The following is a 15,488-nucleotide window of genomic DNA, read 5'->3' as shown; positions in this document are numbered from 1 at the left end:
GCAAAGCTGATGCTAGGCTGATGCGGGCTATAAGCATATAACCGCCGCATTAGGTTGTATATACCTCAGCCGCCAGCTACTCCGCTGAAAAACCCCGCTCAGATCCAGTAACTCGCGTGTTGCCAAAGTACCGCGTCCGGTGACGTCACACGCTACCACGTTGCTCCGTAGCTCCGCCCAACGCGTTTCGTTGCTAGGCAACTTAACAGGGGCTACGGAGCTGACGGGACGACGTGCTTATATATCCCTCAGTCAGCCGTAGCTACAACTCTTCAGTTTCTTACATATAAAACAATAAAAGGTTATAATACATAAATCAAAATGAGGTAAGTTCCCCCCCCAATCACAGCATATACAGTTATACATATAAGTGCACAAGATGTTAATAAGCGCAACACCAGGCCAGTCTGAATGTGCATATGAAACAGGCATAATTATTTTTTCCCCCTTGTTGTTGTTTTTGTTATGCGCACACAAAATATAGTAATATAGCTAAAATAATGTTTGTCATTAATATAGATATAGTTTGCTACTGCTACAAGCCAGGGCTTTCAGGATATGACATTTCATGGCAACATCTGACAAGTTTATGCTAAAAGTGCTATGTTTTAACAACACTATTCACAGAGATGTCGGATGTTATGAGAATTGGCTGTGCCTCTTTATGCTGCAAGTAATGACAGCTGCAATATGCACGACTGAAGCGCAGATCTCATCCAGCTGCCATTTTCCCGGAGACACACTAAGTGGCAGCAGAGGGAGACATGGTGTGGCTGTGGTTACTGGTGGGAGGACAGGAGGAGCGCTCTGCCTCTAGTGACGAGCTGTGTCTGACGGCAGCCGGCAAGATGGCGGCGCTCAGGGACAGGAGGTGACTCTCAGAGTGTGACAGACATATTCTGAATGTAGCTAATCGGTGAGTATTACTGGAGTGTACTGTGTATATTGCACTGTGCTTTGTGTATACTGTATTGTGCACACCATCAGTGCAAGGGCTGACAAAGAAGGAGGGGGGGGAGCTTATATGGGAACTCAGTTTGGGTATGTATGTATGTATTGTATTGTATACAGTGTGTTCTTATGTATGTATGTATGTATTTATGTATGTATGTATCTTCACAAATTTCATTGATGGTGAACAATATCTCTGCTGCTTGAGAATGACATAAGACTAGTACTATAGGGATTAGATAGGAACAGTTCAGTGACAGGACTCTGTATTCTGTACAGCGCTGTGGAATATGTCAGCATTTTATAAATACTAAATAATCATATATACGCCGAGCAGCAACATCATTACAACTACCCACAGGTGAATTGAAAAGTGTCGATGTGTTCAAATATGGAATGCTATTATGAATGCTGTGGTTCAGAACCTGAATCTTTGCCTATGTGCAGCGGCTGTGGGTTGAGTTAACTTACCATAGTCACCACCTCTGGCAACTGTGCTACATGTTGGGCTCCACCTCTCATCCTCGCTTTCACATATATAAGATTTCTCATATGCTTCACCTCTCCTCTGGAATCCCCTTCCACAACACATCTTTCACTCTCCAACCTTTGATATCTGGTAGTTTCCAAACATTGTCAGTGCAGTGGTTTTTGCATTGCAGTGTACAGTACTACAAGATTGTTAAAAGAAATGTTTTGCGATAGTGTTCCTTTAAGTAAACAACTGTGGTTTCCCATGATGCATCACTTCCAAATACACAAATCATCTCTTTATACCTCTGAAAGCCAGGCTCACATCCAGAACCGCTGGTGTATAGCAAGCCTATAGCTTATACATTTTACAGAGCCACATCAGTCTAACGTGCAGACAGCCTGTTTCAGACTTTCTGGCCCTCATCAGTGCATGGCAGGGATTGATATGGCTCTGTGATATAGGGCTTGGACCAGTACTAGAGAATACCCAGATTGCTGTGACCCAGTGTTCTCCCTAGAATTTGTTTCCAGCCGGGTGGCATGAAATATTAGCCGGGTGGCATGAAAAAGTAGCCGGGTGGGGCGAGATGAAAATGCAGGGCAACTCTGCTTACAGCATAGGAGGAGGTGAGGAGCTGAGCCAATGACAGCCGGGTGGTCACCAAATCTAGCCGGGTGGAGCACCCGGCTAAAAGAGCCTGGGGAGAACACTGACCCATAGTGACCCAGAACTACTAGGAAAATATAAGGGGCTAAAAGAAAACACAAAGTAGGAGGATCTTTTTGGTCTCTTTTAGCCCCTTATACTTTCCTAGTGGTTCATGAGCTGTCTGGGTATTCTGTGAGATCCTGTGATTAAAGTGTAACTGTCGGGCATAAAATCAATTCTTTATTTTTATCTGATAAACAAGTAATAAGGATGCCAATCAGGCAATCCAAAAGTTAAAATCTCTATTACTTTTCTTGTTTATAAATTATCATTCTCCAGTTTACCTGACTCTTATTTGGTACGTTGCCGCACAAAGGAAGTTGCAGGGCATGCTGGGTAGTCCTTTTTTGTTTCTGTACATTAGTTAAGTCTGAGGGGAAATAAAGAAACAAAAAAGGATAACCCAGCATGCCCTGCAACTTCCTTTTTGCGGCAACGTACCAAATAAGAGTCAGGTAAACTGGGGAATGATAATTTATAAACAAGAAAAGTAATAGAGATTTTAACTTTTGGATTGCCTGGTTAGCATCCGTATTACTTGTTTACCAGATAAAAATAAAGAATTGATTTTTGATTTTATCAGTTACTCTTTAATGAGACATCATTCTGCCATTAGCTGAAGCATAGTGATTACTTTGGACATCACATTACCATGCAGGTAACTATTAATACAGCCTGGTTGTGTTGTGTGAATTACGTGTTTTTATATGTATGTATTGCATTACAGCGTCAGTTCTGGCAGCAATGAGGACGTTACGCTGGCTGGTGTCGGCTCAGAGGTTTTGTGCCGCAGGAAGATGGATGATGGGGGAACCGTGTAAAGCACAGGTGAGCACATGGACAGGGAATGCTGGGTACTCGGGGGAGGAAGGTTTGGCAGGGAATGCTGGGTAATCAGGGGAAGGTTGGGTTGCCAGGGAATGCTGGGTACTCGGGGGAGAAAGGTTTGGCAGGGAATGCTGGGTACTCGGGGGAGGAAGGTTTGGCAGGGAATGCTGGGTACTCGGGGGAGGAAGGTTTGGCAGGGAATGCTGGGTACTCGGGGGAGGAAGGTTTGGCAGGGAATGCTGGGTACTCGGGGGAGGAAGGTTTGGCAGGGAATGCTGGGTACTCGGGGGAGGAAGGTTTGGCAGGGAATGCTGGGTACTCGGGGGAGGAAGGTTTGGCAGGGAATGCTGGGTACTCGGGGGAGGAAGGTTTGGCAGGGAATGCTTGGTACTCGGGGGAGGAAGGTTTGGCAGGGAATGCTGGGTACTCGGGGGAGGAAGGTTTGGCAGGGAATGCTGGGTACTCGGGGGAGGAAGGTTTGGCAGGGAATGCTGGGTACTCGGGGGAGGAAGGTTTGGCAGGGAATGCTGGGTACTCGGGGGAGGAAGGTTTGGCAGGGAATGCTGGGTACTCGTGGAGGGGGGTTTGGCAGGGAATGCTGGGTACTCGTGGAGAGGGGTTTGGCAAGGAATGCTGGGTACTTGGGGGAGGGGGGTTTGGCAGGGAATGCTGGGTACTCGGGGGAGGGTGGGTTGGCAGAGAATGCTGGGTACTCGGGGGAGGGTGGGTTGGCAGGGAATGCTGGGTACTTGGGGAGGGTGGGTTGGCAGGGAATGCTGGGTACTCGGGGGAGGGGGGTTTGGCAGGGAATGCTGGGTACTCGGGGGAGGGGGGTTTGGCAGGGAATGCTGGATACTCGTGGAGGGGGGTTTGGCAGGGAATGCTGGGTACTTGTGAAGGGGGGTTTGGCAAGGAATGCTGGGTACTCAGGGGAGGGGGGTTTGGCAGGGAATGCTGGGTACTTGGGGAGGGTGGGTTGGCAGGGAATGCTGGGTACTCGGGGGAGGGGGGTTTGGCAGGGAATGCTGGGTACTCGGGGGAGGGGGGTTTGGCAGGGAATGCTGGATACTCGTGGAGGGGGGTTTGGCAGGGAATGCTGGGTACTTGTGAAGGGGGGTTTGGCAAGGAATGCTGGGTACTCAGGGGAGGGGGGTTTGGCAGGGAATGCTGGGTACTTGGGGAGGGTGGGTTGGCAGGGAATGCTGGGTACTCGGGGGAGGGGGGTTTGGCAGGGAATGCTGGGTACTCGGGGAGGGGGGTTTGGCAGGGAATGCTGGATACTCGTGGAGGGGGGTTTGGCAGGGAATGCTGGGTACTTGTGAAGGGGGGTTTGGCAAGGAATGCTGGGTACTCTGGGGAGGGGGGTTTGGCAGGGAATGCTGGGTACTCGGGGGAGGGGGGTTTGGCAGGGAATGCTGGGTACTCGGAGGGGGGTTTGGCAGGGAATGCTGGATACTCGGGGGAGGGTGGGTTGGCAGGAAATGCTGGGTACTCGGGGGAGGGTGGGTTGGCAGGGAATGCTGGGTACCTGGGGGAGGGTGGGTTGGCAGGGAATGCTGGGTACCTGGGGGAGGGTGGGTTGGCAGGGAATGCTGGGTACTTGGGGAGGGTGGGTTGGCAGGGAATGCTGGGTACTCGGGGGAGGGTGGGTTGGCAGGAAATGCTGGGTACTCGGGGGAGGGTGGTTTGACAGGGAATGCTGGGTACTCGGGGGAGGGGGGGTTTGGCAGGGAATGCTGGGTACTCGGGGGAGGGGGGTTTGGCAGGGAATGCTGGGTACTCGGGGGAGGGTGAGATTGGCAGGGAATGCTGGGTACTCGGGGGAGGGTGAGATTGGCAGGGAATGCTGGGTACTCGGGGGAGGGTGGGTTGGCAGGGAATGCTGGGTACTCGGGGAGGGTGGGTTGGCAGGGAATGCTGGGTACTCGGGCAGGGTGGGTTGGCAGGGAATGCTGGGTACTCGGGGGAGGGTGGTTTGGCAGGGAATGCTGGGTACTCGGGGGAGGGTGGGTTGGCAGGGAAAGCTGCGTACTCGGGGGAGGGTGGGTTGGCAGGGAATGCTGGGTACTCGGGGAAGGGTGGGTTGGCAGGGAATGCAGGGTACTCGGGGGAGGGTGGGTTGGCAGGGAATGCTGGGTACTCGGAGGGAGGGTGGGTTGGCAGGGAATGCAGGGTACTCGGGGGAGGGTGGGGTGGCAGGGAATGCAGGGTACTCGGGGGAGGGTGGGTTGGCAGGGAATGCTGGGTACTCGGAGGGAGGGTGGGTTGGCAGGGAATGCAGGGTACTCGGGGGAGTGTGGGTTGGCAGGGAATGCTGGGTACTCGGGGAAGGGTGGGTTGGCAGGGAATGCAGGGTACTCGGGGGAGGGTGGGTTGGCAGGGAATGCTGGGTACAACAAGGAGGCGGGGTGACAACAAGGAGAAACGAAGTGGTGGGACATATAACGGGTAACGGAACAGAGTAGGTCATGAATAATGAGGCCATATTCACATTGTACTGGACGAAAACTGATCCATTTTCCGTATAGATGGATCAGGCCCGGGCCACACTGGCACTAAAAAACGGACCGGTAGCAACTTAGCAGATTGGAGCGGATGCTAAAGGATCCATTGTTCCATCCACAATTGTCCATTGTGGATCAGTTATTACATGGATCAGTTTTTCATCCATGCCAGTGTGAGCAGAGAGTTTAGCAGTACATGCAGTAAATGAATTATGCAGTTGCAATACCTATTATTTAAAAATAATTTGGATACGAGTTGTGAATGTGATTCTTGGTTTGCGCACAACTGTTAAGCCTTTATTTTGTATTGTTATCCAGGCACCACTAGTGCGAATGGCTCACAAAGCGGCCGCAAACCCACCGAGCTTTCCGAGGCCCACTGATCCCCACAGCGCGATGACCCCCTTTGAGGCAGAATTTGCTAAGCAGCAGAAAGACAAAGCCTCCTTTGTGCAGGTGCTGGAGGTGTTCTGCAGAGCCGATGTCAGGAGAAGGGGACACGTGGAGATGATCGAGGCTGCTCTGAAGTTTATGCCGTATTTTGGGGTGGAGAAAGACTTGGAGGTCTACAACAAAATACTTGACGTATTTCCGAAGGAGGTCTTTATTCCCAAAAACTTCATCCAGGTCCTGTTCCTCCATTACCCGCGGCAGCAGGAGTGTGCAATCAAGGTGTTGGATCAGATGGAGACAAACGGTAATGTGGGCTCTATGCAAAACCGAAATTTGCCTTCTTAAAACAAAAGGTATTTGCAATTATTCAGGTTGGAGTGAGCATATAAGGCCTCCCACAATGCATCACTGCCGAACATGCAAATCATCCCGTTGTTATCCCTGAAATCTAAATACACCTCCAGAACTGCTGGAATGCAATGATGTGTCAGTTAGTTGTACAGAGCCACAATAACCCAATATGCATACAGACTGTTTCGGACTGGTTAGCCCTCATCAGTGCATGGCATGGATTAAAGGGAAGGTTCAAGCAAAATAAAAAAAGAGTTTCACTTACCTGGGGCTTCTACCAGCCCCATGCAGCCATCCTGTGCCCTCGTAGTCACTGCTGCTCCAGTCCCCCGCTGGCAGCTTGCCGACCTCGGAGGTCGTCTGGACGCATTGCGTACATTTTTACGCATTCCCGCTAGTGCAGGAACATTAACAGATACATTTTTATGCATTACTTGTTCCATGCGTAAAAATGTACGCATTGAACCAGTAACGCGTAAAAATGTATGTGTTAATGTGCCTGCACTAGCGGGAATGCGTAAAAATGTACGCAATGCGTCCAGACGACCTCCGAGGTCGGCAAGCTGCCAGCGGGGGACTGGAGCAGCAGTGAGTGACTACGAGGGCACAGGATGGCTGCATGGGGCTGGTAGAAGCCCCAGGTAAGTGAAACTCATTTTTTTATTTTGCTTGGACCTTCCCTTTAAAGTGGCTGTATGGGGAAGGACTTGAAAGCTTGAAACACTCAGTTACAGATTACCCAGCAGGCTCATGGCGAACTCCTAGGAGTGTGTAAGGGGCTAAAATGGTCCAAAAAGCCTCCTTACTAAAACACTATTCAATAAATAAATTTGCCTTCTTAAAGAGACCCTGTAACAAAAAACAAAACCTCTGGGGGATACTTACCTCGGGAGGGAAAAGCCTCTGGGTCCCAATGAGCTTCCCCGTCCTCTGTAGTTTGGGGGAATCCATCGCTGGCTCCCCTGAAACCCCCTTCACAAGCGGTGCAATATTTACATACTCAGTAGGTAATATCCAGCACAGTAGCGGCTCTTCGCCCCGGTAAGGCGGAAATAACCGAACCAGATTGTATCCGCTCTATTGTGCAGGCGCAGAGGAGGCACGCCTGTGCAGTAGAGCGGATACGATCGGGCTCGGCTATTTCTGCCTTCGCCCCAAATTAAGAGCCGCTACTGCACCTGCGCTGGATCGGGGTAGGTAAATATTTACCTCGTTGCTGTTCGGGGGTCGCTGCTCTGATTTGCCGGGACAGCGGAGGACGGGGAAGCCTCGTTAGGATCCAGATGCTTCCCTCTCCTGAAGTAAGTATCCCCCAGAGGGCTTTTTTTTTTTTTTTTTTACTTACAGGTGTTCTTTAAAATAGAAGGTATTTGCGATAATTCAGGTTGGAGTGAGCATATGATGTCACCCACAATGCATCACTGCTGATTATGCAAATCGTTTATTTTCCCTGAAAGCTAACACACACCTCCAGAGCCACTGGAATGCAATCTATGCCTTCCTAGCATTCCCAACTACAGAAATCTCTTTATTTGTTGCCGTCTTTGTCATATTGTCACAAGTTTCCCCACTTCCTGTCTGGACAGGAAGTGAGGGTAATAATCACAGATGTGGACATAGGGCAGCCCATAAATCCTAGAGAGGTTCTAGCCCATTACCACTATCTAAACTAAAAATATAGATTTTTGTTCCCCTTTGAGCTGGGCAGTAACAGTTTCTCTTCCCTCTCTCAAGGTATCACCCCCAACAAGCATACCAAATACCTATTAATGCAGACATTTGGAAAACTCAATCACCCTATAAAGAAATATCAGCGGATGATGTACTGGTTCCCCCGCTTCAAGCATGTCAATCCGTATCCAGTCCCAGAAGGTATAGAGGCTGATCCCATCACTTTGTCAAAGTACTGCTTGCAGCGCGTTGCCGATGACAAGGACGCCGCCATCACTGTGTACCAGGTGAGGACATACACGCCTAACCTTAGCCATAGCCACTAAGGATAGGCATAACCATCGTTGTTTACCTACCTGTTGTATTTAAAGTGCACTTAAAGGACCTCTGTCGCGAAAAATCTTAAAATGTAAAATAGATGTAAATATATACAGATACAAAATGCATTTCTTCCAGAGTAAAATGAGCCATAAATCACTTTTCTCCTATGTTGCTGTCACTTACTGTAAGTAGTAGAAATCTGACAGAACCGGCAGGTTGTGGACTAGCTCATCTCCTAATGGGGGAGTCTCAAGGTTTTCTGTATTTTCCAAAGCACTTAGAGAATGGCAGTTGCTCCATCCAACTGCCAAAAAAGTGTGCAGCCAGCACAGAGGCTGGCCAGCATCTTTGTATAAATCTTTGGCAACGAGTGTCTTTATAAAGAATAAAGGCTAATTTAAGAATCCCCTATAGGGAGATGGAGTAGTCCAAAGCCTGTCGGTAATGTCAGATTTCTACTACCTACTGTAAGTGACAGCAACATAGGAGAAAAGTAATGTATGGCTCATTTTACTCTGGGAGAAACATGCTTCTTATTTGTATGTGTTTACATGTATTTTACATTTTAAGATTTTCACGTCAGTGGTCCTTTAAAGTGATCATTGAAAGAGGCACAATAGCAAAAAAAAGTGCACACATACATAGATGTTGTACAGCGTAAATACACTGTCAGTTCTGTACTTCCCATTTAACTGTCACTTGCAGTGGGTTTATTAAAACAAACTTGAAGCCAGGAATAGAAAATGTAGATACTCCTCTATGGACCCTCGAGACCTTTTTTTATGAGTTGATGACTGTATGTACCGATATTAAATTAACATTACATAGTTCCAGGGGCCAAGTCAGTTTCCTGGATACTATGGTCAAGAGAAGGGGTGATAGGCTGGAGACCAATCTCTACGTCAAGCCAACGGATGTTAACTCCCTATTGCATTTTGAGAGCTTCCATCCTGAGGCTACTAAGAGATCGGTCCTCATTAGTCAGTTACAGAGAATTGGGACCATTGTTGAGGATGAAGCGCTGCATGATAGGAGGTTGGAGGAGATACGTGATAAATTCAGAGAGAGAGAGGTAATCCAAGTGACGTTCTCTCTCATGCACGTGAGAGACTTGGTCTAGGAGGTTGCAGTCATGGAAAAAGGAATACAGTACAACGCATCCCTTTTGTTGCTCGTTATAACACTCAGAGCAGATTGATTACTTGGGGGTGGTTCACGTGGGCTTCTGCTGAGCGTTTTGTTCAAACTCCGTGTTTTTTTTGTTTTGTTTTTTAAGAATGCCAGCATATAACAGCTTAGCTTTTAATGGCTTCTGAAGGCTTTTAAGGGCTTTCAGGAGAGCGTTGCATTTTCTGGGCTTTTGGTGGCATTTGCAGGAAGTATAGGGAAAGGCTTGGCTTTTATGGGCTTACTTTAGCTTTTATGGGCTTTCATTGGCTTTCAGTGGCCTTTGCTGGCTTTCAAACGCCTTCTAGAAGCTGCATGTTGCATTTGAGATGAGAGGAGACACTGGGATCAACTGCCAGGCTTTCATGAAAACCTGCAAAAGCTTGTACTATACGCCCCCATTCACTTGCATGGTAGGGCGGTAGATCCCTAAAAACGTTACTTTTAAAACGCTGCGTTTTAATGCCAGAAACGTGGTGCTAAATTTAAGATGCATGGGTGACTCGAATTACGTTGTTTACGCTTTAAAATGTCCATGTGGCCTCATGTGGGGCAAACTACACAGAAGATGAAGGTCCTCCTCTCCTCCCACAAACATGCAATCCGAGAGAACTTGGTGAATCGAGCAGATCCGTCTCATTTTCATTCAGAAGGACACAATGGGCTCTATTCACAAAACTTCTCATAAATGTCTTATTTATCACCTCATTGATAAAAATAACCTTTCAGCTCATTTACAAGCAAAATAATCACTCAAAGTAACTTGTTCCTGATTCATTTCAATATTACTTTTCTTACCTTAATTATATTATAGTTTTGCTCTTTGGAAGCTTAAAAATGTAACAGATAAGGTGAAAATAGGTGAAAAAGCTTTGTGAATCCTGCCCAATGTGTCGCAATTACGATTTATGATTCTCGAACAAGTTATGCCACCAAGACAGGGAGGAGATAGGGTTAAAAAATTATTATGGTGAGAGGCCTATTGGATAAAAAAGGGTAGATAATATGTCACCTAGAGGTCTGAATCGAGAATTGGACATGATGCCATTTATATAGATGGTGCCCTTTCTTATTTCCTGGCCTTCCTCCTATCTCTTCCCTCTGTGTTATTTTGTGTATATTGATATATGGTACCTGTGCTATTTGATATTGTTATTTTATATTGCCATTTGGATGATATGTGATATGTCGTTAAATCTGTGTTGCGGTGCTCCGGCAGCATAGCTCAGCGTATTCTCAGCCCTGCTGTGTGCTCGGCGTGCCATTTGGCGCCGCTTCATGTTATTGTTTACTCTGCCACTAGGGTTGTTCTGGAGGGTTTCCAAAGCAACTGATGGGTGGACTTTCCATTCAGCGTGTGGTGCTTATCAGGTCCGCCTGAGGAGGGACTGTGGAGGATGCGTAACGCGTATGCAGTGATGCAACCCTCCGCCACTCCCTGACGTCATAGATGGGTGTGGGAGTTTCCTCGGAGGACACTTTGCTTTATCCAATCAGAAATTGGGCAGACTGTTCCCCATCAGGTCTGCCTGGACCTAGATGCATTTGATTGGCCAGCCTCTGAGGATATCTTGGGTATAAAAGGATGTTGTGAAATTGTCATTTGAAATGCAGCATAACTTAAAGAGACACTGAAGCGAAAAAAAAATGATGATATTATGATTTGTATGTGTAGTACAGCTAAGAAATAAAACATTAAGATCAGATACATCAGTGTAATTGTTTCCAGTACAGGAAGAGTTGAGAAACTCCAGTTGTTATCTCTATGCAAACAAGCCATTAACCACCCTGGCGTTCTATTAAGATCGCCAGGGCAGCTGCATGAGGGTTTTTTTTAAATAAAAAAAAAAATATTTCATGCAGCCAACTGAAAGTTGGCTGCATGAAAGCCCACTAGATGGCGCTCCGGAGGCGTTCTTCTGATCGCCTCCGGCGCCCAGAATAAACAAGGAAGGCCGCAATGAGCGGCCTTCCTTGTTTTGCTTAGATCGTCGCCATAGCGACGAGCGGAGTGACGTCATGGACGTCAGCCGACGTCCTGACGTCTGCCGCCTCCGATCCAGCCCTTAGCGCTGGCCGGAACTATTTGTTCCGGCTGCGCAGGGCTCAGGCGGCTGGGGGGACCCTCTTTCGCCGCTGCTCGCGGCGGATCGCCGCAGAGCGGCGGCGATCGGGCAGCACACGCGGCTGGCAAAGTGCCGGCTGCGTGTGCTGCTCTTTATTTCATGTAAATCGGCCCAGCAGGGCCTGAGCGGCACCCTCTGGCGGTAATGGACGAGCTGAGCTCGTCCATACCGCTAAGGTGGTTAAGCTCTCCGACTAAGTTAGTCGTGGAGAGGGCTGTTATCTGACTTTTATTATCTCAACTGTTCCTGGACTATTTACTTTTTCTCTGCCAGAGGAGAGGTCATTACTTCACAGACTGCTCTGAAAGAATCATTTTGAATGCTGAGTGTTGTGTAATCTGCACATATTATAGAATGATGCAATGTTAGAAAAAACACTATATACCTGAAAATAAAAGTATGAGAATATTTTCTTTGCTGCTAATCTTCTAGTAATTATTCATAGTACACAACCAATTCATTATATCATATATTTTTTTTTCGCTTCAGTGTCTCTTTAAAAAGGTGTACTCTGAAACGTTGCATGTCATATTCTGTACTAAGATGATGTTGAAGCAATAAAAGAGCTTTAATACATTTCTTTGGATGGTACCGGCTTTTCGATTTCGCTGATCTGCGATTCATGCGCTTCCGGATCTGCCTGGGCACATTTCCTTTGGAAGCCACAGAGAGTGCCACACAACTACCCTCTACATTTAGAAATAAGGCTCTGGATGCCGTGGAGCCTTTCTGGTCTGCGCTATTTCCCCTCATTCCACCACTGTTCCTCATTCAGATTTCATGGCTACGGGACTCCCCGGCATGCTTTGGAAGCCCTCGTTTCCCCAAGTGCTTCTGCAGATGGGCCCCTCTGTACTGCACATGTGAGCCCGGACTCGTATATGGAAGTAGTCGGGTACATGAGTACATCTGAAAGCTTCCTGAGGAAGGCCGAAGACGTATCGGACCTGCAGGTCAAATTACCAGAACGGGACAGCTGGGGAACGAGGGCCGGAAGGCTCTGTGGAATCCAGAGCCTATCTTAGCAATGGACAAAAACTACGTCCTGCGGGCCGGATTCCACGTGCGCTGTTACACCGGTTTGCCGAAAGGCGGCCGGATTCCTCTCCTTCCCCCACCCTCCTTGCAGAGTTGCGAGCAAGCGGCGGGGATTTGAAACTCGCCTTCAATCACCGCTTCCCACGTCGCATCTCCATGGTAACAGAACGTCACATGACATGATGCGCCAATGTCACGTGATGCTCTGTTGCCATGTAGACGTGACACGGGAAGCACTGATTGAAGGTGAGTTTCAAGTCCCCCACTGCCCACTCCCAACTCTGCAAGGAGGGAGGGGGGTTGGAATGTAAAGAATGCCACCCGTGGTTTACAGCATGCGGCCCGGGCCACGTAAAGATTGCCCAGCCCTGGCAATCCTCTCCATAGGTGAGTATCAAACTTGTTTTAATTTCGCTTCAGTCTTATTTTAATACGTCAGCTCTGAAACTCTCATTAACATTTGCTCACGGAGGATTGTTAAAGTTGGTTGAAATTCTTTAAAACTCTTGTAACTATTGTTAGGTACAAGAGTAGTTGTTTAACATAGGTCCTGCCTTTTTATCTATATATGTATTCATATACATTAATAATTACCCGGCTGATCCCCCAGTGTAATAGTAGCAGAGTGTTGAGCAGAAGGAAGTTCTGAAGGCAAATGCCCTCCCCTCCTACGTAGTGACGCATCACCATGGCAACGGCTGATGCATCACTCATCGATGGGTCCCGAACTGCATGGCTTTCCACTGGCCTACTCATATTGATGTCACAGCGATTGACCGCATGTTTCGGCCAGTGGAAAGCCGTGCAGTTCGGGTTCTTTTATGAGTGACACGTCAGCCGTTGCCACAGGAGTTTGCCTTCAGAACTTCTGCTCGGCACTCTGCTACAATCGTGTGTGTGTGTGTGCGCGTGTGCGTGTGTGTGCGTGCGTAGTTTGGTGATAGATATGTAAGTCTCTGATTTGCTAGTCGTGATCATGTGCTGAAGCAGGATGTGATCACAGCAAATCCGAGCTTTGCAAATTCAGGAATTATACAGAACTGTATCAGAACAATAAACCATGTACAGTTAGTCATTAACCAGTTCACCCCCAAGGCTTTTTACCCTAACGGACCAGAGCAATTTTCGCCTGTCAGTACGCCTCCATTTTATTCCCTAATAACTTTATTACTACTTATCACAAGAAAATGATCTATACCTCGATTTTTTCGCCACCAATTAGGCTTTCTGTGGGTAGTACATTTTGCTAAGAATTATTTTATTCTAAATGTGTTTTAAGGGAAAAATAAGAAAATAATGGAAACAAATCATTATTTCTCAGTTTTTGGCCTCTATAGTTTTAAAATTAAACGTTCTCCTGTGGATAAAACAGACACATTTTATTTGCCCAGTTGTCACGATTATTAAACAGTTTAAATTATGTCCCTATCACAATGTACGGCGACAATATATTATTTTGAAATATAGGTGTTATTTTTCTGTTTTGTTTGTCTTTTGTCTGGTCCACAATTACAAGTCCGTAAAGTAAAAAGTAAGTTCCCATCATAAAATATAGATTAAAAAGCTGAGCCCCTAAAGCAGCTATTTATTTTTTAGGTTTTTTTGTTTTTATTCTGTTTTTTAATTTTTTTTTTGGGGGGGGGGGGGGTTAGGTGGGGCTTTGGTAATTAAAGTTATTCATTTTATTAGTGTTGGTTAAGTATGTATGTGTCTGTAGGTGTAATTTTACTTTTTGGCCACAAGATGGCACTGGTGATATATTTCCCGATATAGGAAATGTTCGCTTTTTTTTTTTTTTTGTACTTTTAAATACTATGTGACGGCTTCCTGTTTTATGAATGGATGCGGCCGCTGTTCGCGGTCACATCCATTCACTCCAGGCATTGTGATTGGGTAGAGGACCGCTCGGTCCTCTTCCCCCAATCGCTCAACGTGTAAACCCGGCGAAAACGGCGGCGGTTGCGGCGCTCACACGTACGGAGCGGCGGCGGGAACGCGCGACGTATTAAAACGTCATGTTGCCATTAACCGGGTAATGCATGATGTTTTAATACGTTACAATGCATTTCAATGGTTAAAGGTATTACCAGAATAAACGTGTTGTTGGTTTGATGTCTGCGTTTCTGCTCCTCGACTAACAATGGACCACACAGTTCACTAGCTTTGCAGATACGACCATCACTAGTCTGGATAGATAAATCCATTTTGAACAGCTGCATTCTGCTTCTGTAAGTCGGCAAGCAGATCATAGAATGGAGCAATCAGCATTGTAGTGAGGCCAGAAATGCAGCGTGGAGTAATTTCACTATCATTCATTCTTGCCCGTTGACTCCTGTGTAATGATTAAATTTTCTGACTTTTCCCACAGCTGCCTTCAACAGAACAGTGTGACGATGGGACGATAAAAGAGCACACGCACCTAGTGGGTATGTACCTCTGCCTGTCTCTGCCATGCCCCCCACCACAGCACCCCACCTTTTTTATCTGCTCATTGGTCCATACCATGCAGATCATTTCCATTTGTGTGCATATTGTAAGCAGATTACAGACTCAGAGATAAGAAAAACAATAGATTAATACATACCTGGGGTTTCCTCCAGCCCCAACTGCATGGATCGTTCACACGCCGCCGTCCTCCACCGCTGCCTCTATCGCCGGTACTGGGTCCTGTCACTTCGGTCAGTCGACGCGAGCGCAGTGCACTCCCTCTGTACTGTGCAGGTGCATGTGTAAAGCAGGCGCCTGCGAGACGGAGGGAGTCCCCGCGCATGCGTACAACTGGCCACATCCGGCGGATATTACGAGACCTGGTACCAGCGATGGAGGCAGCGGAGGACGGCGGTGTGGGAGCGATCCATGCGGATGGGGCTGGAGGAAGCCCCAGGTATGTATAAATCTACTATGGTTTTTTTCGTCACTGAGGCCCTATACTGATTTTCTCGTATTACGCCTACG

General features: G+C 47.4%; 1 protein-coding gene across 1 annotated transcript in view; it reads left to right on the top strand.

Annotated features, from left to right (window-relative positions):
• The first annotated feature begins 810 nt into the window (after positions 1–810).
• The window catches only part of ECSIT (ECSIT signaling integrator), a 28,333-nt gene continuing 13,655 nt past the window's right edge, over positions 811–15,488 (top strand). Inside the window, exons 1-5 of the mRNA XM_068274279.1 lie at positions 811–916; positions 2,862–2,962; positions 5,785–6,163; positions 7,945–8,168; positions 14,902–14,959. Coding sequence (XP_068130380.1) covers positions 2,879–2,962; positions 5,785–6,163; positions 7,945–8,168; positions 14,902–14,959 — 745 coding nt within the window. The 5' untranslated portion in view covers positions 811–916; positions 2,862–2,878. The remainder of the gene's footprint in view (positions 917–2,861; positions 2,963–5,784; positions 6,164–7,944; positions 8,169–14,901; positions 14,960–15,488) is intronic.

Source organism: Hyperolius riggenbachi, chromosome 3 (assembly GCF_040937935.1).
Source record: "Hyperolius riggenbachi isolate aHypRig1 chromosome 3, aHypRig1.pri, whole genome shotgun sequence".
Classification (NCBI taxonomy): Eukaryota; Metazoa; Chordata; class Amphibia; order Anura; family Hyperoliidae; genus Hyperolius; species Hyperolius riggenbachi.
This window is presented reverse-complemented; position numbering and strand designations above follow the sequence as displayed.